The following is a 27,586-nucleotide window of genomic DNA, read 5'->3' on the forward strand; positions in this document are numbered from 1 at the left end:
CTATTAATGCTCGTGAGTTCTGTTCGAGGACGTTCGGATTTATTGAAGTAGAAAATGTAGGGTTTATTGACAAATAGCGACGTCACACGTGTGCATCAAATGTAGGACCCTAAAGTGAATAAAATAAATAAAACCCTAAACTGTAGCCCCATTCCCTGTGGCATTTACTCAAACATACGATGAGCAATGAGAGGACGAAGCGGCGGAGGAGGCGGAGGAGGAAGGCGAAGAGCATGAGATCTCCAAGGAACCATCGTATATGAGCTCCTCGATCATCTCCTCTATGTACTCATTGCCCACTTCCTCGCCGTCCCCCTCCTTCTCCGGCCGCTTGGTGGTTTCCCCCGCCGCGGAGCAGAACTTCTCCAGCTTCGCGACCAGGCTCGGCGACAGCGCCGCCGCAGTCGACGACGACGACGATCCGGCCGCGGAGGGGAAGTTGGTGCGGGCCTTGGCGCCGCACATCAGCCGCGCCGCCTCGTCGTACGCCCGCGCCGCGGTCTCCGCCGTCTCGAACGTGCCCAGCCAAATCCGCGTCTTCCTGGAAGAAGCAAAGCAGATCAGATCAGATCAGATCAGCGGAGCCTCCCTACAGGTCAGTAACGTGTTCGACGAAATGCTTCGATGAAATTTTTTCTAGCTGTTTGATCGATTTACAAGATTGGATGACGGATTTCTGAGACCCATGAGCCCCAATGGCGTTGCCTTACTCCTCTATACCTCTGCAACTTCGACATCTTGGAAGGACCAAGGAATTGGTCGATCATGCAAGAATACTAACAGCAGCAGTAGCGGTAGTAGTAGGAACAGGAGTCAGTGGTGTTCTCTTCCTTCGGCTCTCTATCCCTTTATATACAAAGACCATTCTTGTCCTTGCAATAGTCCACCAACTAAAAGCCCATCCCTTGCTTGCTCCCTGCATTAACCATTTTATTCAATTTTAAAAGGTAATTCTTCAAAAATTTCTTTGATATATATAATATACTTTGAAATTTATCCTTAAAATAAATACATTTTAAAAAAAAACTTTTAAAATGATATTAAAGTCTATATGTCTAGAGGGAGAAGAAGAAGACACTCTTTTTTTCAACTCTTACCTTCCTCTATTAATTGTGCGTTTTTTTTCTTGTGGCATGACTCATGTGCTATAACATGTGTGTTTCTTATTTTTGTTTTAAGTGGATATATACATGGGACTCACAAGGCTTAAGTCATGTTCACCTTATGGCTAGTGGGACATAGTTTGAATGACATAAGTGAACATTATCAATCGAGCTACTTATTCATTTCTTTTTATAAGAATTTAAATAAAAAATGGGGCAATTGGTTTATAATGAAATTGTTGATCTTTTATTGAATATCTATCCTAGTTATTTTGTTTAATTTGAATTCTTACTGAGTTTTGGGACAAATTTGTTTCATCTAATTGTTTAAATTATGTGTCTGTTATTTTATCTTTAGTTTTAAAATACAATTTATGTAAAAATAGTGATGATATGATATATTTTGTTAAAGTTAAAATGTTGGACGAATATGCAAATGTGTTTTGAAATAGGATGAAATATACCAAAGAGAATAAAAGGAAAGAAAATAATAAATAAATAAATAAAGATAAATTATATATATATATTAATGGAGTACGTGTCAAATTTTAAGAGAAGTAAAAGTAGACAAGGCACATGGGAACCATACATGAACAAGGCTTTGAGCATTGCATGTGCCATGTGCTCGTTTGATCAAGACACAAATTCCTTTGTCATGCAATTTTTTTTTAAAACAATAATATTTTCATAGAAGTTTAAAATTTGTAGGATTGTTAAAGACATGCTTAAAACAATCTCCGCAATTGGCGGATTAATGCCAGCAATGACAAATGTGGTAACATGAATGAGTTAGATTCTGTGGGGTCAAGTTACAAATAATTGTTAAATTGGCTTATGTTGGGGTCATTAGACAATCCATGTGGTCAAAGGACACCAACTTGGATTGTCTAATCAAATCCGCTTGAAATATGTTTTTTCTTCTCATTTTGTAAAGAAAGTGTCCAATCATACCCCACATCCATCACAAAAAATACTTTTTTTTTTATAAAAAAAATGCGTTTGGGTTGTAGCTTTAAAGAAGGGCCCTAAGCCACTTCGGTTCTTGCATAGTCGATTCATAGAATGCAAAATCTGTAGAGGCTCTATCCGCTGAATCTCATTGCAGGCAAGATTGCATTTTGATTGTTGATGATTTAATTAAAATTGATGGAGACAATTCTAGACCGAATCAAGAGCAACTACAGGAAGAGTTCTATGGAGGTCCCATGAAATTTGCATTTTCTCGTCTACTGCATGATTTTTTCAGGTCGTTGGTCAACTAATCAATGTGCGTGTGTCGTTGCATTTAATGTTAATGCTGTTGACGTCCTTTGAAGACGTTGTGGTTGTCATTGCGTCAAGCGTGCAACTTACTGCCACACAAAATAGGTCAGTATTTTTTTTTTAAGTTATTAGTTTTGTCTACCTGAGATGCAAAGCACTTCGAGAAAAATTTAAATATCAAATAAGATGAATATTTTAAAAATTAATTTTTAAATGCGTATAAATTATATTTCTGATTGATTTATCGGATCGACCTCCAGAATTAATCAAAAACCCGAACCCCTAAATTATTAAAAACAAAAAAAGTTACTTTCTGAGTTAAGAGAGGCTGCTGAATGATTCAATTACAATAAGAAAGAGACACATAGGAGACACAGAGGAAGTAGAAAAGGATTTGCTGGTTTAGCATAAACCATTGAGTGAGAATATTTTTCAAATTTTGAATATTTGGAGTGATGTAAAATCGTAGTTTGTGGAAAATTTTACAGAGATTTAGCTGGGCGATAACAAGATAGATGAGAAATAAATATCTGGTATAGATTAAGAAATATCTAGTGACGATTTCCAGTAAAGAGGATCTGAGAGTGATACCTTTCCTTCATTGGTGGCGTATTTCCAAATGAGGTTGGCGTATTCTGGATGATCGATGAAAGGATTCCGATTGTGCTGATACAACTTGCATATTCTGTCATTTCTTAACTTCTCCGCGCTCGAAGGGGGATCGAGTTCGTTCCACTTTAGCAAAGTTGAAAGGAGGCCCATTTCATTTGTTTCTGGCAGGAACATACAAGGGAGCACCGTAAGCAAGCCACTTCATTCAACTTCTTTTCACAAATCATAACGACTTTCAAGAACGGAAGCTCGGAAAGTGTTTAAGTTACTTTCCGGGCAGGGAACTCACAAACATGCTGATATGCATGCTGTTTTCGTAAACAACTCTTGATACAATCTCGAAACAATTGTGGTATAACATATAGTTTTAAATGCCACAACCAGTACCGGTGGGTATAACTGAAAGGTATTGTTTCGATCATTCAACAAATCAACTATCAGTATTGTCAGATGGTTAAATTCATCGGTGCTAGCAATCGCTAAAGATATATTGTTTAGTTTTTGTATAGTTTTCAAACGCATATCACAAATGACACTAAAATGCTTCACAACCATAAGGATTATATGCATCATTAAATTTCTGGATATTCTAACTGAAATTGAAAAAGATTAAAGTATATATTATGAATATTGTAGAAATTGAATTATGGTAACTAAGAAATATGACCTCATGCAGCTGAGCTCTAGTTGGGAATGGTATGCCGCTGTATTTAAAAGCATAGTTAGGCCATTATACTAATCTTAAGAAGTCCAATCATTTGATGATCCAACCTATTTGTCCACCAATCTAGTAGTAATATGTCGACGCGATCTTTTAAACCTTATTCTTCTGAAATATGAAATATATAAACCTCAAACCCATAAAATTAGTTGAATAGATAAGCTGCCTACCTATGGTTAATCCATGTAAACTTCATCATCTAAATAAGCAACAAGTGATTTGTTAAAAAAATGAATTTACCAATATTTGGTGAATCAGAAAGTCGTAATGGAGGACTCCCATTAGGTTGTTGAAATCCGTAAGACACGGCCATATACATTACCGATCGTGCTACGTCTCCTTTCACCTGTTTTACAAATAGTCCATAGAAATTTAGTCATACAAAATCAAACCAAACTGAGAAAAGGTAAAATATGCTTAAGCCAAAAGACAAGAAAAAAAAGAAGCAAGGGGCCAGTCAAAGCCAGAAAGGTTTGGTAATAGACTGGATTCGACTAGACAATAAGAATGTATCGATGCATATCTAGAGAAAGGATTCAGGAATTGGCATGTATCGCCAGCTCCAAGCTGAAACTGAGATCAGAAATGAGCTCGTTACAAGTAATCGGTATACACCATTCCTGGTACTAAATTATAATCCTTGCTTATTGCAGTGATTTCTGAGCTCCCTTCATGCTCTGACTATAACAATTTCTCCATGTCCGTGGAAGATGTATGCCATTGAAATACACAATAAACAAAATTTGGCCGATCAACAAAAGAGACAAAAAAAAACAAGTTTCCAGGAATTATACACTGCAGGAAATGCAGGAAACAAGCAAGAGAAAGGAATCAAAGGATTAACTTAGTTTCATAGTTTATTATCTGATTCAGAAGGAAAATGCAAAGATTAAGAGACATCAACCAGACTTGGATCTATTGTAAACAAAAGAAAATAAGTTTACAACTTAATTTACTATGCTTCTGCACCAAGAATCTAGATCTATAAAATGTGCAGCATTATTTATGAGAAAAATACAAATACTTTCCTTTCTCGAGAATTTAGCACTCAAGAATCCTTTGGATAAGCAACCAAACAGAAAGGAGAGAGAGATATCAAAATGTAATCAGAACCTCTTTAGGTGGTGCCCATCTTTCCTGGTCAGTTTCGGTGTCAGCAGCAGCTTCATTGTTTGCCGGCCTTGAACAGTGAGTTGATGTAGCCACACATTCCCCATAGTACTTGTTTCCCCTGGATGAATTTACTGCACAAGAAGTATAGCAATGGAAATTCATAAGCTAGCAAGAGAAGTAAACATTTTTGTCACCATCATAATGGCCAAGATTAATAGTAGACCAATATGGATCCCATATGATGAATTATATTTTTCTTATGAAGAGATTGCTAAATACAAACAGGTTATACAGTATCGTATTGATAATCGACAACTATTCAATTGCTGCACAAATTTTAGCTGTGAAATATAGCACACATGACAGTTGAACCATTAGGAAATATGGAGTCAGACGACATACAGGTCGAGAATATGTGTATCTGCATGTGTGTTCATTCAAATTAATCATTCTACCATGATCTTAGTATAAACTTTTCACTTTTTTCATCTGTTCTCCAAATGCACATGGAGGAGAAAAAAAATAAAAACCAAGGAAACAAGACAAATTATACATTATACTCTTTTCATCTAATGACTTTGGTTTGCTCATTTTTTTGAGATTAAGGTAGGTGGCATAGCCATGTTATAACTTCCATAAGAAACTCCAGGCTAATGCAATTTTTTTTTTTAAAAAAAACAAACAAATAAAGTTGTATTTCTATAAAGATGTCCTGACAAATGCATTGCATTATTGGAATATGCTCTTGATTATGAAATTGTTAATTAGTAACATGTTTAGTGATGATTATTCCAGTTAATCATTACCATTTGCATCTGCAGGATGAATGTTATGTAAATCTGTCAACATTGCTCCATTTCTTAAGCCATATGAACGTGGCCATAAATGTTCCCCTGCAACACAGAAAAGTGATCATTGCCAGATTTTGCAGTTAATCAACTTTATGGTAGTTACTAAGATTTTGCTTAGATCAGAAGCACAACAAAAAAGAATACCCTGGATTACAAACATCAAGTAGGAATATTCAATTCGTCCAAGATAATTCAAGGCTTGGCCCTTCCTATAATCCTATCTAGTTTCTATCCTAGCTTGGGTTGCAATAGTCTACGCAGCAGTAGCAACTAGCAAGCGATTACACATCAACATGCCCAAACAGCATCCAAATGCACAGCCAAAAGGAGATTAGCCAGTCGAGATGGATAAAAGAATTTTAAAAGTGAAATGATTTCCAAAGGAATAATACAAGAAAGATGATCCCAGAGATGGAACCGTTAGAGGTGATGCTCTCTTTTCACAATGTATGAGATACTGACCACACTCTATACTTGTTATTACCTCCTAATTACATAAAATTGAACTTCAACTTCCTATACGAGATGTTGAATTGATCAAGTCATTAGCATAGATTGTATTCTACTCTCTTCTAATTACCTCTGTCATAATGCGCTTAAGAATAAAAACAAAAGACAACATATCAAACTATATGATAGTTCCATCATCACTATAGCCATCTACTATTCTAGAAGAAGGGGATGAAATATTAGCTGGTGAAAATATTGCGCATGCCAAATAATGCAACTACAGTCTGGAGCATTTGAATGCAAATACTCAACTGAACAAATCAAGCATAATTTTGACAGTACATCCTTAAGTTACATTTTCCTTGTGAACTACCATTTTTTTGCCCCGTCAGTTTAAGAAGAGTAATTCTGATTTAAATATAATGGTTAACAAGAAACAAGTACTTATTCTGAAGTATATTTACTCACTGTTCCATCCTTCTGACTTTCCGGCCAATGATTTTGGAACAGCTCTAAGAGAATAGATCTCAACTCTGCACATAAAGACCTAGGCAAGTAGTTCTACGCTAGAAAGCTAAAAAAACATGGAACCAACCACCAAGCTTACAAACTGCAGCTCTACATCTCTGAGGAGGCTTCCGGGTTTTCGAAATCTGCCGCATCAAGAATCTTGAGAGCGAACCAGATCTGAGTTATAACAAGCAACAGGTAAACAATTAACAGCAAATTATACTAGAAGCAGAGAAACAAAGAAAGTACGTCTTTGTAACGCAGCGACTGATGAACAGAAACAATGGAATTGAGCTTCTTCATCAGGGCGGCGCCTTGAAGCCCATCGACGCCAGTGTAGTATCTGTCGACATCTTCGCAAGGGTAAATTGTTGCCGTCACAGCTGAATTGAAAGTAAGGGCACAGGCGAATCCAACGATGATCGCTAATAAAATGCCCCTGGAGGGTAAAAAAAAAGAATATCGAATTCCGATCATATGAAACGAGAAGATCATCGAGGGCAAAGAAACCTGAGAGGGAGTCTGCTGGCCCCGAGCGGCGACGGGCGGACAGGCTTGCTGCGAGGGGCAGAACTCGCCTTGATCACGCCGATGGTGGATGCGAGAGTCGAAGACCGGCGGACGAGGGATGAGGAGGAGGGATTTGTGTGGAAAGCTAGGGCTTGAGCGGGAAGGAGGAAGGTGCTCATGGATGGAGCCAGACTAGGCACTTGAGACCGGTACGACGACTGTCGGTGAGGTTGTGGTTGGCATTTAAGGAAGTCACGAACCAAATACTTTTGTCGAGGAGACGAGGATGGAGTTTATTCGATAACGCCCTTATCATTAGTTTTCACCAAATGATACCTGAACAATCGTTTATTTTTAATCACATCCCTCATTATCTTTTTTTTTTTTAAAACACTATATTTTAGCAAAAGGATCCTTATAATTGACTTTTTATCATATCCCATTGTCACAAAATCTGTCATCCTTTAATCAGATGGGCACCAATGGAGACTTTTTGTTTTTTTTTTAACACTATAGGGAAAGGGTCTGATTTGAAGCACAAAAGATTGAATTCAGTAACTTGAAACACCAAAGATCAACTCTTTGGTTTTAAAGGTTATGCATTTTATGTTTTAACTATGCAAATCCCATCGAAAAAAACTACAGAAAAATGTTGAAAATCGAGAAAAAAATAATTGTATTACAGTCAGATTCCACATCAAAAGCACGACCACTATAGAGTAGATAGATTCCGTAAGAGCATATACAATGAGCCTTGAAATCTTAAAAAAAATAATTGATGGAATCTAAAACAGAGTATCTATCTGTATTCAGTTTCATAATCACGTACCACATACAGTCACACACGCTCAGTAGGTTAGAATAATAAGAACAACCTCATTGATCACTCCAAATAAAAGAGCAACCAATTCTCATCACCCAAATTCAAAGTCCTAAAACAATTACAGACGGCATATAGGGGATAAAAGAGAAGCAAGGAGAGGGGATTTCACCTACAATTTTCTTGTAGTTTCATCAGTACTAGCCAAGAAACGCACGACGACACAGGTTATATTGTCTGCACTGCCTCTTTGATATGCCTCCTGCAACAGCTTCTTGGCTGCCTGTTCTGGATCCTCAAAGGATTTTACCATCTCCACAGCTTCCTGTAGGGGATGTGATTCGATTAGAAAGTAGTTGATGCTTTGTGTTGGTCTTTTCTTTACCTTCTTAAAGGGAATTTTCAAATATGTAAGAAAAGGTTTAGCACATTGTTCATTTTAGTTTATCATCGCAAAGGCAACTATTTTATAAAATATTTCATCACACCGGGCATGGACCCTACTTCAACTCTACCATTGTCAGATTGATAATGATATACAAATACTTAAATTTACAAGATCCAACATAGTTCAGGCAATCTACAAATCTACTTAATGCCACACAGTTAGTAATGTTAAATTAGGGTATGCAGCGTCAATTTTAGTTAATGAAACTAATATAGCATTTTTTTTTAAAAAAAAATTATCATCTATTTGGGCTAAGCTAATTGTAATGACATTAGTATTTTTCTGACTTTTGCAATAATCTCCCACAGTAATGTCCTTTTTGATAATCTCACATTAGTATTTCCCCCTCATTTCCCATTATTAATTATTTAGCTTTTAAATTTGAATCAACTTGAACATTCAAATATGATATTACTGAACTCTCATTAGTTATTAGCATACTACATTTGCAAACAACAATAACTTCATAAATCTTGTATGGTACTAAAATAAAAAGATAATAAACAAAAGCTGAAGACTAATGAGAAACTATTGTCAATACTATCTCAAAGTAATAATGCCATTTCTCATCTCTCTAATTATGTGGTAACACCCAATAGATTATATATAGTCTAAGAATTTTAACATAATTCTTTTTTTATTAAATCAATAAAAATGAATTTCCCCTAATTAATTAGTCTTATTTACCATGCATGGTTAATTTTTCAAGCATAAGATGAATTAATTCTTGAAAATTTTCACACTACTTTTAATCTACTTTCAATTACCTTTCATCATGAGTCGAGTAATTATTTTTGCACTCAAAAGGTAGATCCGCTATCTTAATGGTCCCCCTAATGCCGGCCTCACGGATATAGAGGGAGGTAAATGTAGATACACAGACGTTAGGCGCATGGTGGGGTAAACCCAGGTCGTCAGTTTCTGAGAATCAATCCTTGGCCATTACGTCAGAAATATCATGCGTCCACAGTCTGCGCTATGCCTTGGGGGCAATTATTTTTGCACTCAAGTTAGGCTAACATGTAGTTGTGAGTTTTGCCTTGTGTCTAGGCTCAAATTGTTCTTTTATTGTAGCAATGATAAAATGGATATTGGGGCAACTAATTATCACATGCACACACACTCATTTCTAGACAAATGTAAAACTTAAGATACCAGTAACCAACTTTGTATAAGTTTCACTACTCATTAATTTGTTTCTGAAGGTCTAAAAGGTCTAAAATATATAGCTCCCGCCAATATGAGAGGTTCTGGTACCTTGCATTGCAAGAAGTTGCTTTCGTAACTCAAACACCACAACGGTCACACGACTTATGGTCAGACGACAATAGCTTTATTATTGAGCCATGTCTCCCCTTCATCTTAGTTCTAGATGTATAAGATAGAAATTTAATTTTTGATTGCATACTTATTAGATTTATTTCAAATCACATCAATACCTTTAAAGTTTACAAAGACATAAATGTAAAAGCATAGATATGTAAGCACCTCATTTGAAACAACATCCCATAATCCATCACTTGCAAGAATTACGAACTCGAGAGATCCATCAACCTCCTCCTCCTGCATTCATCCATGAGTGCTCATGTTGGATCAGAAAATCCAGTGAAACTGTTGCTCATTGGCGAAAGCAAAACTATAGATTAACTTATAGAGAAAAGAAAGGGTTAGATCAAACATGAATTTCCGGATCTGCAACAACAAATCGCTTCAAATGCCTATCACCAAATGCACGAGAAACGGCAAGGACACCACCAACGCGCCATGTTCCTTTAATAACAAAATGAAGATTATACTAAAATTCACCCAACAATAGGTAAAGTTGGAGGAATGATAAAATACCTGCCCACATCACAAAGCCCCCAGCATCCTCAATCCTTTGCCTCTCATCTGTTTGGTCAGGCTTGTGATCCCTTGAGACAGCTATAGCTGCACAAGTCAACAACAGGCACTCGTGGGAAGGCCTAGAAGAGGGGGAAATTTTAAACCATTCCAAGAAAGTAGTTTCTGTTCTCGCCCAGCACATTAGTTTTAGAATATATATATATATATATATATATATAATGGTTATGAAAGTAATCAATAAAGTTTCCGCTTTAAAACTAATCTCTCAATGTGTTAAGATATTTCTGTACACCTCTACTGTGACTTAAGAAAACAGATGAAAATCAATGTTTGGAAAAAGTGATCCCTCAAAAAAAAAAACTCCTTGGAAAATTCGTCACAAATGATGTGTCAAAAGACGAGAACCAAGTTGAGCATGAGTTTCATACTATCTTCTGAATCAGTTGGACTATTAATGAGTAAACAAACTTGATAGTTAATTCAATGGAAAAAGAAGGGAAGAAAAGAAACAAAAATTCCAAAGTGCAACAAGCTTATAGAATATAAGTACTTACGAAAATTGACCAACAAAAAAATAAAGAAATTAACTACCATACAAAATTTACTGCTCATAAATGAAACAAAAATTGTAGTATATTTAGAAGACATTAATCAGTAGTACTCCCAAAGAAAGATACAAAGTGAACCACAAGATGATAAAAGGCCAGGAAATGATTAAACAGAAAGGATAGCAATGACAAGTTAAAAGAATATATAGATCCTCAAAGGATGGAAGAACTTAATATTGTCGTATGGCATACTATTTCTCACAAGATTATCAAATTTTCTTATGAGACTTTGATCCTCTTTCAATATTATTTGATAAAAAAAAAAAAAGGCAGCCCGGTGCACGAAGCTCCCGCCATGCGAGGTCCCGGGGAAGGATTCATTGTACGCAGCCTTACCCTACTTTTTGCAAGAGGCTGTTTCCAGGATTTGAACCCGTGACCTTTTGGTCACATGACAACAACTTTACCGTTGCGCCAAAGCTCCCCTTCCTTTCAATATTATTTGATGCGATTCAAATTTTCTTTCCTACGATTTTGGCTCCAATACAGTTAAAACGGAATGTTGACAAAACAGTAATCTAAGGAAAGAAACTTCATCAGGAATGCAAAGAGAAAAGGTAGACTTTCAACCATCTTAATCTTATGTTTAGAAGAGTGAAGTAAAAGTCTGACATTGGACTCTAGGTGACAAAGTAAAGGTTAGAAAACAAAGAAGGTAAGCTAACCACATTTAAAGTGCTAAGATTAATATATAACAAATATAGTGCAAAAAGAAAAGTGATAATGAAATCATGAATCTAGGTGAGTCAATTTATGAAAAAAAGGAGAGGTAAATATGAAACAATGTTTCAAAACCAACAATATTTTTATCCTCTGCTTTTTAACTACTATAATTTTTAATGGTTCTTTCCTCTTTCTATTTTGGTCTTGCTGCACAATTCAAGGAAATGAAAGATACATTGCTCACTAGAGATAAAATGATGTGCTTTTTTGCATTCTTGCTTTTAACAAGCCCCGTAGAAGATGAAATCCTACTATATTGTAAAATATTGTGGTGTTTCCTTCAATATTAATGATTAGTCTTGCTGAAAAGGTCAAACCAACAATGTATGCTCAACAATGTTCTCATAAGAAATTGACGCTTACTTCTGAGGGACATTTTACAGTTGGCCTCTAGCCAAGTGGTGTTGCTGTAGCAGTGATTGCAGCAAATGGGTTCTTAGGTATTTGTTAGCCCAAGAGTCTACCATGATTTGTTCTCATAAAAAAATGGCCTCTAACTAATTGAAATGATGATTATAAGTACTGGGACTTACCATCTCCTCCCTTACATATAACAACTCTTGAGTCCCCAACATTTGCTACAACTAAACGATTACCAACAAGAACTGCAGTTGAAGCAGTCGAACCAGCCTCTCGATTTTGACTGTTCTCACATTTTAAAAACTCTGAATCTGTATGTTTGTATGCATCAGCTGAAGAAATTAAAATAAATTTTTTAAGTCAGATTCTTTATCTTAAATATCCTCACATAACAAAAGCAAACTAGCATCACCTAGAGCTGACTTGATATCACTAATGAACTTGGGATGCTGAAGTAAATTGCTGAAAAGGTTTTGTTTTACATACTCTGCCACTTGTGCACCACCATGACCTGCACATCATACAATTATGATAAAAAAAAATGGCATCAAGGCATTGAATCTATAAGAATTCCAACAAAAAAAAACTATTTAAGATGTATAGAAAGAGATATGATTAAGGATATTCATGAAAGCATTTCAAACTTTTCCAACTAAATAAAAAACTAAGAAAAAAGGATACTACACAAAACAGAGTAGTTAATGTAAAGCAGAACCAGAGAAACTCTTACCATCAAATACACCAAACAAGCCTACAATTTGGTCATCTATACAATCAATTCTTGTCTCATAGAAGTCCTCCATTGAAGATCTTTTACCTGGAGAGCTTGCATATCCATAACTGAACTTCAAGTTTTGACTGTTATGAAAGAAACAAACATGAGTTCTCATGGTATTGTGAAGCATTACTACATCCATACAAGGTGACCCATTTGAATATACGTAAAATTATCAACAAATAGTCCAACTCATAGCTCACAATTTACAAATACATGATGGATTCATTGCATGCTCCCCAATCTGTTTGTACAGAGAAACTTAAACTAACGATTCCATGGTAACACAAGCTATCACAAAAATTAGCCTTGAATTAAAAACTCAAAACATAGAATGCCAATGGAAGCAGGAAGCAGGAAGCAAAGATCCACCGGTACGACATCAAACGTAGGAAATCTCTTGCGTTAAAAGAGGGCAACAGATCCACTCGATCAACGGAAAGCTAATACCGCGTACAAACATTACCACAACCGCAATAAGCGTCACCGTCAAAATTAGAATGCCAAACACAAGTTTATCGAGAAGGAAGACAATCGAAATGAAAATAATAGTAATAATAATAATAATACCTGAGTCCTCCACCGCTAACTGGTGCACCGTTGGCTTGAGCACCGTTAATCGAATTCAAATAACTCATCTTTCTTCCCAATCTCCCAATCAAGACAGAAGAGATAAATTCTACAAAAACGAACCAATTAGCCTGGAGAGAGATCCAGATCCTCAATCGATCTCTTCATACTCAAGCGGGCGTCCGATCCAAACCGAAGCAAAAAACAAAATCTACGATCAAATTCACCGCCTAAATAAGAAGTAATTATAAGACGGCAATCAAAAAACCACCAATCGAAGAAATCAATTTCGAAGAAAAAGAAATAACCAGGAGCACCAAACCTAATCGACCGCGATCGAGGGCAAAGACGACAAAGAAAGGGAAGAGGGAGTGAGAGAGAGAGAGAGAGAGAGAGAGAGAGAGATGTGGTCCTTTTAGCAATCTCCCATGGAGCTGTCTTTTATATTTGCTTCTAGAACCTCGCACTGGCCATATTTAAATCCATGCCCTCCGGTTTGTCCCCCTTAACCTTAAGCCGATTTCATATTTGCCTTTAAACCCTTGTCCACTAGTTATATTCGCGTCAACGCCATCCTTTTTCTTGGGTCTTGTCTCGTGTATCTATCCGAGACAAAGTTCATCGGGCAACGGGGAACTAGAAAGAGATTTATTAATATCTTACAATTAATTTTAAAAAAGGGTTAAATTTAGAATATTATAAGAGATTTTCTACAGTCCATTGGACACAGATGGCAACAAAATCAGGCGAGATGGGGCAACAAAGGGTGGCAACTGAAACAGAACAAACTCAGGCAATTATAGGAAACACGAGCTTGAAATTCAAGATTACAGGCAATTATAATATTAGTTTGCCACAAGTAATGGTTCAGTTAGACTTTAGCCTCTGCTTGCGATGGCAATGATATAAACCTTCAGGGCCGGCCGGCACATCGAATGAGAGAAACCAAGATTTTTGGCAGCTGGAGATGGAACAGTAGTTTCATATTATAACAACTTCGATTAAGACCTTGCGTAGAAGAGAGTGGGAAGGTAGTTCTAGGACCTGCTGTGGCATTGTGCCATCCTGATGGGATGATTATATGTGATGGTCGTTCAAGGCCGCAACTTGCCTCTTCAGGGACTCATTTTCCTTTCTTAGTCTCATGATTTTCTGCTTCAATGTTTCCACGTGATGAAGCGAGATGAAATCTCTCTGTTGCTTCTCTTGCTTCTGCTTCATAATTTGCACTGGAACAAAGAATTAGAGAGGATCGTTAGTGGTTTTGGAGACAAGCAAATTTGTGTGATTGAACAAAATACTATAGGAAAACTATTTTTTGACTATTACTTTCAAAATCTGTATGAACCAAATATAAGATTGAGAATGACCCATCTATTCCATTCCATGTACCGATCTGAAAACAAATATTCCTATTCTATTACTTATTTATTCTGAGACCTAAGAGAAACTTATTACATTCTCTATCAATTCCGTTCCATTAACCACAAGCAACATAATAAACAGCTTAAAAGCACAAAGTAAAACTAATGGAACAACCAGAAAAGAAAATGCAGATGTCATTTCCAGTGCAATGTGAGTTTGTATCCAATGCTAACCATAATTTAAAACATAAAACATTTACTTTAACTATTTTGCCAAACTGCGTAAATCTTTATCTTCTTCTCAAAGGCTAATGGAATCCTATCTTTTTTCAACTGGACTTGTGATATTTTTCCTAATGCAATTATGCTAATGATATTTTTTTTACTGGATTTTCCTGAGAAATACAATAAATGCATTATTTTCACAATATACTACTCACATTCATTCTCTGTATTCTGCAGCTTTACTTGCAGATCATTTTTCGCATTCTGTTCAGCCAGAAGCTGAGATTTTAATTCCAGGATCTCAGCATCATCTGTTCAAGATAATATTTTTTTATGAAATATTAGATGTTATTGCAGAAATTAAATAATATCTCTAGAAGTTAGTCATACATTTAGATTGCAAATCAGAGGTAACCATTTCCAGATTGCCGGTCAGTATGTCTATATGTGTTTCATGTGTGACCAATTCTCGTTGAAACTGATTTATCAAAACTTGATCTGAAGCTTGCTTATCAAGTGAGCAGCTGATTGCAATGTAATTTTAGTTGGCATTCATATATGCAAGAAAAAGTTCAAACTGTAACCTACCTGACTTGCTTCTCCAGATCGTGAATTTTCTGGTTGCACTCTTGTTTAACCATGTCAATCATGTTTTCATGTTCCTGATGAAGGTAAATGTTTTCAGCTGATGCGAACATTTTAGAGAAATAGTTTGATGAGATTGAAAAACTTACAGCTCCTAGGCTGAGCAGTTTGATATTTGCTTCTCTAATTTCCTCGGTTAACCTTTGGCATTTTGCGTGATATGTCATCTAGCTTCAGAAGAAAAATACCTTTTATGAGGGTAATTCGGTAAATCCTGGTGACCATTGACCAGGAAATCCTCAAGGTTCATAAAACCACAGTAGATATTAAAATAAGTTGAAAAAAAAAACAGATGACAAAGTGAGCAAGTATTCCCATTCTAACATGATTTTTCACTATTAGCCTTGCTCCCTTATACGACGATGTGACCAAATATAAGATTTTTTAACTTCTATTGTCTTTTTCATGTTAACTGATAGTAAGAATGTTCTTCCCATTTCAAACAATACAACAGAACCTCCAGGAGAATTTGGCTTCTACATTTCCCCTCAAACCAAAAAAGGATTAGAACAAGTACCCAAGCTTAATAAGTTTGAGCTGTCACTGAATTTGATTTTGATAACTTAACACTGAATATACTAATAGAAAGTGCATAATTCAGCGAAGTCATACGTGTCTTGTCAGTGAAGACACACGGCCTACCAAATAACTAAATTAAAGAATAATATAGCATGCAATGAATGCATCAGGAGCAAAAGTATACCTCATCAACAAATTTGCTCCAAGATTCATGATGTGACCTTCTTAACTTTTCATTTTCTGTCCATCTCATAAAATATATTAAACATTGCCATGCTTTGCCAGAGGATCTTAGCACCAAATAGTAGGCGTACAGGATAAAAAAAGCCCTACTTGAGAAAACTACATCTAGATGGTCTCCAAATGCACACAGCTAATTCTTATATAATAAAAGCATCTTGGCATGCAGCAATCATTTTGCATTATTATGGGAAAGTATTGAAAACAAACACTAGATTTAAGTGCAGCAAACAAGTTTTATATATTGTTGATAGAGGTAACAATATAAGTGCATGGATAATATATTGCGGACACCACTACAAGTAGCATCAAACCTGTAAAATAGCACAGCTGATTGCAGCAAATACTTTCTGCATCTATGATTATATGAGTGTCTACTACATGGATAATATATTGTACACAAACAATTTACAACTGGAATCAAATCAGTGGCATGGCATGGAGCCCCAGATGCTGTCACGTCAATATCGACATGGTATTGGCCAGCATATAAAAATAGTATAAAGAGCTTTCTCTTAAAATTGCACCTAAGCCATCTTAACAAATTTCCAAAATTTGTAGCAATAAGCAAAATGATAGCTGCTATATATCAACATGAATATTGTTAAAAATCATATGAAATACAAAGTGGCATGGGTAGAGTCAATGCCAGTATTTAACCAGATCTAGGATGATGAGGGAATCTTAAAATCTAAAGTTGCCACTTTTTCCTATCAAATTAGTAAAAATCAAATGCATTTATTAAGTAGCGCAAGTGAAGTAAATATATTAATATAAATATTGTTTAAAATCATATCTGAAATATAAAATGGCTCGGGTAAAGTCAATGCCAGTATTTAGCACAATCTATATCATGAGGGAAACTTAACATTTAAAGTTTGCAACCAAAAGCATTTATTTGTTCCTACTGGAGTAACATGTGAATTTGCAAAGTGGTACTGTGTTAATGACATACTCGACCTGATTTAAAATCATTGCAAGTGGCTTCAAGAGCTTCGCGTTTCATGACTTCACAATTACAACTCATCTTCAATGACTGAATCTCCAAAAGTGCATCATTGTATCCCTGTCAATGAAAAATTCAAGCAACAAACATGTAATACTGCCATTCGCCATCCATCAGAAGAAAATTTCAAGTGCCCATTTCTACATATATTCTTCTTCATATCTAGAACCACCAACCACCTTCTGCACCTTTTTGTCTCCACTCGATTACCAGTCATCAAACGAACCACTAACTAATATCGAGAGTAAAATGACCTAACAAATGCGATCGAGAACTTGGACATTACAAGTCAAAACCCTTATTTGATTCGGACAGCCCGATCTATCAGCCAGTAAGGAATGAGATCCCGACTCAGAGAGAAGAAGAGAGGCAGTTGGAGCCGTGCGCTTACCTGGTAGATCCGATCGAAGTCTCGTACTAGGGTTTCCAGCTCCTCGCAGTTCTCCATCCCTTCCATCTGGCCGCCAGTAGTGTATCTCCGATTCCGAAACGACGCTTTTATAGTGGACGTTTGGATCCCATGGTTGAAATCGATAAATAAAAAAAAAAAATCGTTTGTAAGTTAAAAACGAAATTAGATTACTTACGAATTAATTATATTAGAATTTTAAAATTATTTATTTATAATATACTAATATATCCTTAGTGCTGTAATTTTTATTTATTTAACGCAGTTCAGCCATCAAAATAGATCATATTCCTTCAGATAAAAATTTCTAGGATGGCTAAAACCTGAGGATTACCTTTCGCTAAAGAGCAATTGCTACATGTATTGGTCCATACCAGCTAATTTAGTCAATCTTTGGAGTGTAACCTTCCATCTTCATCTCATCAGCTACTAAGTCAATCATATCAAAAATCTCTAGATGCATCCTGTCACCTGCAACCAGGATTCAGCTGCAACCAGGAGTCTTCGCTACGCCCCTCTCCCTCATGAGCCCTATCATCCTGGCTGAATCCTTCCATCTCTTTGAGCCTGCAAACATTTTAGAAGAAATGACATAGTTTGCTGAGTTTGAAGGCTCCAATTCAAGGATCCTCTTTGCAATTTTCTCTCCTATTTTCGCATTCTTGTGATAGCGACAAGCACTAAGCATAGCTCCTAAGGCAACTGCATCAGGTTTTTGAGGCATTTTCTCCAGGAACTCCCATGCTTCTTCCAATAGTCCAGAGTGACCTCGTCCGGCATTACCAGTCCTTCTGATCGCATCCTCCGGAACAGCTCAATCTCTGACGGCGATTTCATCGAACAGCTTGCGGGCGAGGTCCACCTGGCCGCACCGCGCGTACATGGTGAGCAGAGAGTGCTGGACGTGGTCGACGTCGTGAAGGGCGAGCTTGAAGATGGAGGCGTGGGCGGCGAGGCCGTGGTGCAAGGACTGGAGGTTGGCGGCGGCGAGGAGGAGGAAGGGGAAGGTGTAGTGGTCGGGCCGGAGGCCGGAGCGAAGCATGCGGAGGTAGAACTCGAGGGCGAGAGGAAAGCGTGAGTAGAGAGTGACAAGGGCGCGGATCACGAGGTTGAAGGAAAAGTCGTTGGGGCGGGGGTTCTGGGAAAAAAGGAGGAGGGAGTAGGGGAGGTCGCCGAGGAGGAGGAGCCTGGCGAGGAGGTCGTTGGGCTTGCGGACGGCGAGGGTGAGCATGTGGGCGTGGATCTGCTTGAAGCAGCGGAGGGTGGTGCATTGCTTTAGCAGAGAGAGGATACGGTGGTGCCGGTGGCAAGAAGGAGAGACATCGGGCGGCGGCGGAGTAGGAGGAGGAGGAGGCAAAGGGAATCTGGGGTTTAGGAGTTTGGATTTGAGCATGGGCTTGGGCGAACACTCGAATCGACCGACGAAATAACACAGCTGATATGTTTACTTGGGCAACCTTTTTGATGTAAACAAACAAACTTTTGATATTTTTGAAGTGTTTTACGATTTAAGGTCGCCCGATGCATGAGGTAAATATGAAACAATGTTTCAAAACCAACAATATTTTTATCCTCTCCTAATTTTTAATGGTTCTTTCCTCTTTCTATTTTGGTCTTGCTGCACAATTCAAGGGAATGAAAGATACATTGCTCACTAGAGATAAAATGATGTGTTTTTTTTGCATTCTCGCTTTTAACAAGCCTCATAGAAGATGAAATCCTGCTATATTGTGGTGTTTCCTTCAATATTAATGATTATTCTTGCTGAAATGGTCAAACCAACAATGTTCTCATAAGAAATTGACCCACATACTTCTGAGGGACATTTTACAGACTTACTCTTCTTAGTGATGATAAATCGTAGTTAGTTGATCCAAAGCGTCGGTTCCCTCTCTCCCTCACACAAATCAGGCCGTCTGTGAACGTGAGACCCATGACCTGAGGGTCCGTTCCCTCTCTCCCTCACACAAATTAGGCCGCTTGTGAGCGTGAGATCCATGAGCTGGGGATTTGCACCCCTTCCCTGCGCGCGATGATCGCATGCGTCGTGCCCGATTTATGGATTTTCGGTTCAAACCCCCAAAATCACCTGATTTGGGCTCGGCCCGCGCATGCGTGTAGGTCAACTTAACTTTGCTAAACAAGTATGGAAGGGATCCATATATAAGGTCTTCCAACCTTCTTAGTTTAGCAATGCGAGACTAAATACATACACATATGTATTACTAGAACAACAACAAAAGATAAGAAAAAAAATTTGAATTAAAACACAGAACTCAACACCTCCAACATATTCTCATCTAAAACAAAATGCTGCAATGAAAAGAATAAAGAAACAAGGTCAATTTAGAGCATGTAGAAGTATGAACTTATAAAGATCCAATAGAAGAGCAGTTCTATTAAGATTCCTTTTGAAGTTTCTGCCATACGACCATAATTATACATGTTAGATACTCGATCAACGTATATTTGCCTAGATAGGCAGATAATGTATGTAACTATGTAGACGAACGAATGGTTGTTTACCTGTCGCCAGAAGGCAAGGACGTTAGATTTGATGGCGCAGCCAGGAGGGCCGTAGTCACAGTCATAAAGCCCAGCGACGCCTCCATAGATCTTAAAGGAAGGGATGTAAAAGAGGCAACTTTCGAACATGTTGATGACGGCATGGTGGAACCCCTCCCTGCGGCCTTGCGGACCCATTGCCGCTGCTGCTAACGGCAGCGTCTGGCGGCAACGCCGGTCTCCACCTTGAGGACTTTGAGGGTCTCGACGGCGGCGTCGATTTCTGGCTTAGCAGCGCCAGGGCGGGCCTTGAGGACCCGTACGGCCTCAGCCTGGGCATTGACGGCGGCCTGCTTCGATGCCCAGTGTAAAACTCAGTGTTGTCGATATGCAATGTCGACATCAGCACTGCGGAGGAAAGTCTGTCGCGGGGAAGATGAAATCTTATTTTGTCGATCCATAAGAAGATGTCATGTGTTATCCATCATCGGACAGGTTCTGATGCCCGTCAGGTTTCAGAGGTATGCACTGGTATCTAAAAAGGGAGGTCCTCTCCCTTACGCAGGTACGCGTTCTCACCTTTTCACACTTGTCTTCTATTTTTTTCCTCTTCTTAGTACATTGTTCTTTTGAGAAAAAAGTACCAGATTCGAACGTCGGAGGATTTGATCCGGGGACTTTTTTCCTTGTTTCTGGTCTCTAACGTTTTGGGAGCTTGTCTAAGTGTGTGCAGAAGTTCAAGTATCATCCGCTAGATCATCATCAGGAGTCGTCACCACGTGAGGGGGTGTGCTTACAGAAGCGTGCTAGAAAAGCATTCCAGTCACCTCACCGTCAACCCCAACAACATCTCATCCGGTCTCCGTCTAACTCAGATTCCGGACGCGATCACATGATATGTTAGTGATTGTCCGTGCTAAAATACTACTTTAATTCTTAACAACTGAAGGGTGGTAACTTATGGTGTTCATACCCTATATTTTCTCACAATATAAAGCACAACTTTTAGTTAGTATATACAATTATATATATATTGCAGCTATTCGGACAATTTGTTTAGTTTAATGGAAGCTAAAAATCAAGTCATATAATATTACTGTAGTTCAGTAGTTGTCTTCGTCTTCGTAATAACATGTTTGTTGCATGGATTGTACATTACATAGATAAAAATATATTCTTTCTTACAGGTTCTAAGGCTCTTTTATATATGTGTGTGTTTGATGAATAATCTAATCCCCTTGGGACGTCACAGAATAAAAAAAAAATCAATTCCCGATAAGTACATATCCTTGGTAAAAAAAATATCTTTCCCCCCTCTAGCCAACTTGACGATTATAGATGACCTATATATATAATTAAGAATTTGTTTTGAAAACATGCTCTATAAATTAAAATACAAAAATGGAAAGTTCCTGTCATGAACGAAGAATTAAAGTGACGGAGGAATGTATTTTGATTTTTAGCAAAATTGATTTTCACCAAATCAGTGGATAATGGTATGAATGGCAAAGTAAATAATAATAATAAAAATAATTGATGCTAAAATTTAAACTTATCTTTAAATGATTTTGCATAATTAATTTTCAAAATAGGTTTTACTCAGTATATTATTATTATTTTCAAAAAACAATAAAAAACATTAGCGCAATAGTTTTGATGTTTAACAAATAACATGGCAACATCAAGGATGATCAAGATGCTGAGAGAATCTAAATAAGTCAAAGTTGGTTGGATGCTTGGAAGAAAGTAGACGAGAGAATTCGAGCAAATTAAGGTTGATTGGATGTTTAGAAGAACATATCAATATTGACATGATTGACTAGATGTTTGACAGTCAAATAGAAGTCATGATAGATCATGCTTTACCTAGGTAAAGGAAAAGTTTAGTCCAGTGTTAACCGGATGACTGATAATGAAAAAATCCAAATAGATCAAAGGTGATCGAATATTTGATAAATATAAGTATAGGTAAGTTAAAGTTCACCGAATGACAAGGATAAAATTCAAGTAGGTCAAGATTTTAAAATTTATCAACTATTTTTTAAATAAATTAAAGATTAATTAAAATAAATAAGTCAAAACTTACTATTACAATTTATTTGACAGATGATTTTTTTTACGAGAAAAGTGTCTTAAACTATAAAATTTATTAAACAACTCTTAATAATAAAATGAAAGAAGAATTTTTAACAGATTTTATTGTCACTTATATTAAACCAATTCTAAAAGAATAAAAAAAATACAACTTCAATAGTATTTTGCTCCCTAACTTCTTGTAAGGGACTCAACCCTTCTTCTATCTATGACATAAAAATGAAGTAAAATTTTGACATGCCAAAATTTTTATGGAGTGACAAATACAAATTTGAAAAAATGAGCAAATAATAACACATTAAAGATGACCAAAACAAAAAACAATACTGATGTTTTAATTAGTAGCAATAGATTAGATGCAACCACAAAAAATCCAGTGAACATAAGCAGAGAGTGTGCATTAACAAGAGAAGAGAAATCGTTTTAACTTGAGCTTCTACCCATGTTCATGAACCATATTTGTCTAGCCGCCTCAAAATAGTGGAGAATTAAACATTATAATACTGTTGGATGGTGTCAATGTCGAGCCCTTTCAACTTCACCACTGATTCAACATGTCCCTCCAGAGTGTGTAGTTCGAGGGCCCTGTGAATAGTCAGGCCATGGAAAAATTTAGAATACTCAGATATACGAATGAAGAAATGAGACAATAGGTTGTGCTCTTTATTTGTCAGAGAGCTTCACAGTGAAGCATCATGAGGGGCTAAAAAGCCATACATTGCCATTGCTGCTCGTTTTTTGGCTTGTTCTGTTATTTCCGAAAGCTCTCCGTAGCTACTCTTGTCAGAGAAAAGGTGATTAGTGAGTCCATGTCGAGTCCTCTGAGCCCTGGCCCATTGAAATTCCCTTTCTTGTCTACCATAATCTTTCTTAGCATTGAAAGCCGTCTGCGATGCATAAAGATTATCAAATAGACAAGAAGGGTAGCAACTAAATGAACCAGATGCTGAAAAATATAGGATTGAATAACATCTCTATCTAGACTACCAATTGTTACCTTATTCTCAAAAAGGTTATCCCATGCATTCCCGCTGAGAATGTAGCGGATGGCAAACTTGAACCAATCCAGAGGGATGAAGAAAATGATGTTGTAGAGCCAGATAACACCAGCCCAACCCCAGCCTATGCCTTTTATTCGGGCAAAGCTCCAATCAGCATAGACAGCAATAATTGTTGCAATCTGGACAACGAACAAACTTTTATTTCATTTACATATAGTTAGATTGATTGATGAACGTAACATTACCTGAGCTCCTACATTGTATGAAAAAAAAAACAAAACACCAGCATATACGTTTCCTCATTTGTTTCCTCTCATTTCTCTCCAAACAAACCGATTACACGAGCGTGATTGCCAAGACGTTTACAGAAGGCTCAAAGAGTTTAATACTAAACAACTATAGCTAATTAAAGAGTTGAATACTTACTGCCTACAATATTTCACATTAGGTGTTTAAGCATAAAAGCAATAAAACTCAAATTATGCAAAAGATACTCGAAAGAAGAAACTTACAAGTTGCGCTATGATAAAAGCGCCAACTAAGAGAAATCCAGGACACTCAACAAAGAACCAGCTGCGTGATCTTGTAATGAATATAAGAGCTTGACTAACAATGCTAACTTGAAGATATAAAGCAGCCATCATTCCATCATTATTGTGTCTCAATGACTTTACTTTAAATTTTTCCTGAAAATATATGACAAGAATGAAAATTTGTGGGATATGAAAGTGGCAAATGAATTATAACATACTAGTTTATTTTTTATTTTATTTTTAAAAAAATACTACATGTGAATAGTATAAGTGAAAAAAATATGCTGAATATGACTTATAGTCATGATATTAATGGTATTATATATTAATATCTAACATAAAGGTCATTCCAAGGGGAAAATATAGTCTGCTGTCGGGAAAATATATATATTTGTTTCTAAAAAAATATATTATTGAAGAAAATAGAAATACAAATAAATTTATTTTAAAAATGTGAAACAAATAAATACTCACAGAGAAGAAGTCTGTGTCTTTCATGACCCAGAAAAATATAACAGTGATCAATGCCAAATAACCCCCAAACACAATACCAGTAGCAAATATTTCTTTCAACTTCCAACTATCGGGCATTGGAGATGGCTTCACATGGTCTCTTGAAATTGCCAAAATTGTACCTTCATGCAACAAATAATGAACCAAGATCATACTGGAATTCGTTTGGATATAAAAAAATAGAAATAAGGACCCTATATAATTTGTAATTCCATTTACTTACCATGATTTAAGATCGCAATGATTAAAATCATGAAGGGTGAGAAGTCAAATTTCCATATCAATGCAATAAGCATAAATCCAAGCTGAAACATAAAAGAATGAAATGATAACAATTTGGCAAACAAGACCATGCAATTTGTAGAAACAAAAAGATACTTACAACTATACGGATGGTGATTGAGACAGCATAAATCTGCAGTGAAATGAAACAAAAATTCCTAAGGGCAACAGCAAAAAAAAGTTTATTGGATGCATCAATTACTAAGATTAAAAAACTGACAGTATAGTTCTTCATCCTCTGGAAAATAGCTCTGCTTGTCAGAACGGCACTAATGATGACACTTAAACCGGGTTCAGTAAGAATAATATCAGCAGCACTTATAGCAGCATCTGTTGCATCAGCAACAGCAATACCAATATCAGCCTTCTTCAAAGCAGGGGCATCATTAACTCCATCTCCTGTCATTCCACATATATGCTTCCTCTCCTGTAACTTCTTGACAATTTCGTACTTGTGTTCTGCTCCACAGGAAAACCAACCATTAGTCTTTAAAGAAACAATATCACCTCAAGTTACAGCACTTGAGCACAGTGTAAGTTCATCAAAAACCTGGAAATATGCCTGCAAATCCATCAGCCTTCTCTATCAGTTCATCAAAAGTAAGTGCAGCCAGTGATGCTGATCCATCTTTATTTTGACCAAGCAATGAAGATGATGGATACATATTTATCCCCATTCCAAGCCTCTTCCCAATCTCCTTCGCAATAGCAAGTTGATCACCTGAATTTGAGAAATTTGGTATCAGAAATTCTTCACTAGAGGGAAAGCAGATACCAAAAGAGAAGTTTGAATTACCGGTGATCATCTTTACATTGACACCAAGATTGAGAGCTCTTCTAATAGTTGTTTTACTATCATGCCTAGGGGGATCGAAAAGTGATAATAAACCAACAAATTGCCATGGATCTCCAGCACTCTCTTTAGACTTCTCTGGAACTTCCTGTACAATAAAGTTTAACATAGATATTAGGAACACATTATACACTTGCTGGCCATTTGGATTGGGAAGGACCAATGAGTAAACCTGTCTTGCAACAGCCAGTGATTGAAGTCCACGTTCAGCATATTTGTCAATTACAGCTTGAACTTTATTTTTGACAACTTCTTTGCAGTTGCAAAGGCTCAAAATCTATCGCCATTAGTCAGTCAAATTGTCAATAAGTTATAATAACAATGTAGAGAAATATGCTAAGAGATAAAGAGAAAGGCAATAAGAAAAACTTTTACCTGCTCTGGTGCACCTTTACTTGCACGATGCCAGTTGCCATTTTTATCTATGTAGGTAAGAACAGTTCTTTTGTCAACTGGGTTGAAAGGGAGGAAATGCAATTCCTTGATACCAGCTCTAGCCTATAAAAATAAAGATTAATTATTGAGTGAACATATAATAATTCAAAAGTTGGAAATAAAATCATATCATGATATGATTGTCGTCATATTAGACATACCTCCTTTGGGTCTGCAAGCATCCCCACCACAGCGGAGTCAATAGCATCCTGGTTCTCCGTCCTTGATGCTCTTGCAGCCAACAGGATCACATGCTCTTTATCCATGCCCTCAGCAAATACTTCGATCAGGTTCTTATCAACAATAAACTTGTTAAGAGTTAAAGTCCCTGTTTTGTCACTGCAGAGAACATCCATGCCAGCCATCTCCTCAATAGCAGTCATTCTCTTAGTGATAATGCCTTGTTGGGATAGCAGGCGTGATCCAATAAGCATGGTCACTGAAAGAACAGTAGGCATGGAAATTGGAATGCCTCCAATCAAGAGGACCAACAGATTGTTGATTCCATCCCTGTATCTTCTGTGCTGAATTGGATACATGAAAATGATCTCGACGACCATGCCAACTGCAATTGAGCAAATGCAGAAATTAACAATGTCTGTAAGGACCTTTTGAAAGTGCTCAACTTGGTTGGTGTTATCCACCAGATCGGCTGCCGTGTCAAAGAAGGTGTGAACTCCAGTGGCTATGACAACAGCCTCAATCTCTCCTTGCGTGCAGGTTGAACTAGAGAATACTTCATCTCCAGGTCTCTTGGTGACAGGGAGATATTCTCCCGTTAAGGCTGATTGATCAATCTTCAAAGCATCTCCTTCAAGAAGTCGAACATCTGCAGGAACAATGTCTCCCAACTTGATGCTGATAATATCACCTGGCACCAGAATAGCAACATCCTGCTCAGTCCAGCGACCATCTCTAAGCACCTAAAGCAATAAACCATGAACAAGCCACAGTGCTGTAATTACCAGTACAAATTAAACATATAACCAAGCACTAACCTTGGTCTTGCGAGCAACACCAGCCATCGATGATGCAGCATTGCCAGCGTTATTTTCTTCAATGAAGTTGATGGTTGAGTTAACAACGAGTAAAATAATAATACCCACAAAATCTTGCCAGTTGGGCGGCTTCCCTCCTCCGTTCGCCAGAGCAATGGCCATGACGGAAGCCATCTCCATGACACATGAGAGGGGATTCCACATGAAGCCTAAGAACTTGAGAATCTTGTTCTCCTGTAAATACGAAAGTGTCACATCTTTTAGCCTTATTCTTGCATCAAAACAAAAACAAATTAGAATAAAAAAAATGAAATTGATTCGCAAGACAAACGAGCAAAATTGACCCTTTTCCCTTCGAGTTTGTTTGGGCCGAAGATTTGGAGCCGGTTGGCTCCTTCCTCGGATGTCAAACCGCCTCTTGTGCATTTCAGCTGCCCGAACACTTCTTCAACAGGAATCTGTTCCTGAAAGACAGATATATTATTCGGCAAAAAATTAAATAAAAATCGCTCTCGAAAACATTAAATCCAAAAAATAAAACTCTTTTGGAATCGATGCTTGAACCAAGCCGCACCGTCAAATCGGCGTCGAACGATGCGTAGATGGAAGACAATAGCTCATCACGTACCTCACGAATCTTAATAAAGTTATTAAATGAATTCATTTTGGTGCATAATTTTTA

At 37.1% G+C, this 27,586-nt stretch overlaps 5 protein-coding genes across 9 annotated transcripts; all 5 read right to left on the bottom strand.

Annotated features, from left to right (window-relative positions):
• Positions 1-20: 20 nt before the first annotated feature.
• LOC121989772 (ethylene-responsive transcription factor ERF003-like) lies at positions 21-737 on the bottom strand. The gene is made up of 2 exons (XM_042544006.1): positions 658-737; positions 21-541 (listed from the first exon to the last, which is right to left on the bottom strand). The coding sequence occupies exons 1-2, from the start codon at positions 735-737 to the stop codon at positions 169-171; spliced, it is 453 nt and encodes a 150-aa protein (XP_042399940.1). The 3' UTR covers positions 21-168.
• Positions 738-762: 25 nt separating this feature from the next.
• LOC121989769 (probable protein phosphatase 2C 59) lies at positions 763-13,762 on the bottom strand. Of its 3 annotated transcripts, none has more exons than XM_042544000.1 (15): positions 13,605-13,762; positions 13,283-13,512; positions 12,668-12,795; positions 12,350-12,448; positions 12,111-12,269; positions 10,244-10,330; positions 10,080-10,171; positions 9,890-9,964; positions 7,134-8,278; positions 6,873-7,062; positions 6,721-6,800; positions 6,582-6,646; positions 5,619-5,705; positions 4,813-4,943; positions 3,940-4,045 (listed from the first exon to the last, which is right to left on the bottom strand). In XM_042544000.1, the coding sequence occupies exons 2-9, from the start codon at positions 13,348-13,350 to the stop codon at positions 8,126-8,128; spliced, it is 861 nt and encodes a 286-aa protein (XP_042399934.1). In that variant the 5' UTR covers positions 13,351-13,512; positions 13,605-13,762; the 3' UTR covers positions 3,940-4,045; positions 4,813-4,943; positions 5,619-5,705; positions 6,582-6,646; positions 6,721-6,800; positions 6,873-7,062; positions 7,134-8,125. The 3 variants fall into 3 exon arrangements, with proteins under 3 accessions (XP_042399936.1, XP_042399934.1, XP_042399935.1); XM_042544001.1 differs by having other exon boundaries at positions 13,283-13,391; positions 13,605-13,731; XM_042544002.1 differs by lacking the exons at positions 9,890-9,964; positions 10,080-10,171; positions 10,244-10,330; ... (3 more) ...; positions 13,283-13,512; positions 13,605-13,762 and adding exons at positions 763-916; positions 2,958-3,139 and having other exon boundaries at positions 6,582-6,800; positions 7,134-7,431.
• A 193-nt stretch (positions 13,763-13,955) lies between these two features.
• On the bottom strand, positions 13,956-19,160 carry LOC121989770 (protein At-4/1-like). 3 transcript variants are annotated; one of them, XM_042544005.1, is made up of 10 exons: positions 18,065-19,160; positions 17,673-17,776; positions 17,236-17,341; positions 16,220-16,275; positions 15,606-15,683; positions 15,460-15,533; positions 15,262-15,395; positions 15,087-15,182; positions 14,327-14,511; positions 13,956-14,243 (listed from the first exon to the last, which is right to left on the bottom strand). In XM_042544005.1, the coding sequence occupies exons 2-9, from the start codon at positions 17,736-17,738 to the stop codon at positions 14,360-14,362; spliced, it is 762 nt and encodes a 253-aa protein (XP_042399939.1). In that variant the 5' UTR covers positions 17,739-17,776; positions 18,065-19,160; the 3' UTR covers positions 13,956-14,243; positions 14,327-14,359. The 3 variants fall into 3 exon arrangements, with proteins under 3 accessions (XP_042399939.1, XP_042399938.1, XP_042399937.1); XM_042544004.1 differs by having other exon boundaries at positions 18,025-19,160; XM_042544003.1 differs by having other exon boundaries at positions 17,673-19,160.
• On the bottom strand, positions 18,505-19,083 carry LOC121991615 (pentatricopeptide repeat-containing protein At2g34400-like). The gene has a single exon (XM_042545599.1). The coding sequence runs from the start codon at positions 19,081-19,083 to the stop codon at positions 18,505-18,507; it is 579 nt and encodes a 192-aa protein (XP_042401533.1).
• A 3,466-nt stretch (positions 19,161-22,626) lies between the features above and the next one.
• LOC121989767 (plasma membrane ATPase-like) lies at positions 22,627-27,362 on the bottom strand. Its single transcript, XM_042543996.1, has 15 exons — positions 27,249-27,362; positions 26,905-27,138; positions 26,068-26,829; positions 25,847-25,969; positions 25,644-25,748; positions 25,415-25,559; positions 25,169-25,339; positions 24,839-25,077; positions 24,719-24,751; positions 24,560-24,641; positions 24,298-24,458; positions 23,803-23,976; positions 23,287-23,469; positions 23,007-23,176; positions 22,627-22,874 (listed from the first exon to the last, which is right to left on the bottom strand). Exons 2-15 carry the CDS (start codon positions 27,106-27,108, stop codon positions 22,778-22,780), a joined length of 2,649 nt encoding a protein of 882 aa, XP_042399930.1. The 5' UTR covers positions 27,109-27,138; positions 27,249-27,362; the 3' UTR covers positions 22,627-22,777.
• Positions 27,363-27,586: the final 224 nt, after the last annotated feature.

The sequence above is a fragment of the Zingiber officinale genome, chromosome 6B (genome assembly GCF_018446385.1).
Source record: "Zingiber officinale cultivar Zhangliang chromosome 6B, Zo_v1.1, whole genome shotgun sequence".
NCBI lineage: Eukaryota > Viridiplantae > Streptophyta > Magnoliopsida > Zingiberales > Zingiberaceae > Zingiber > Zingiber officinale.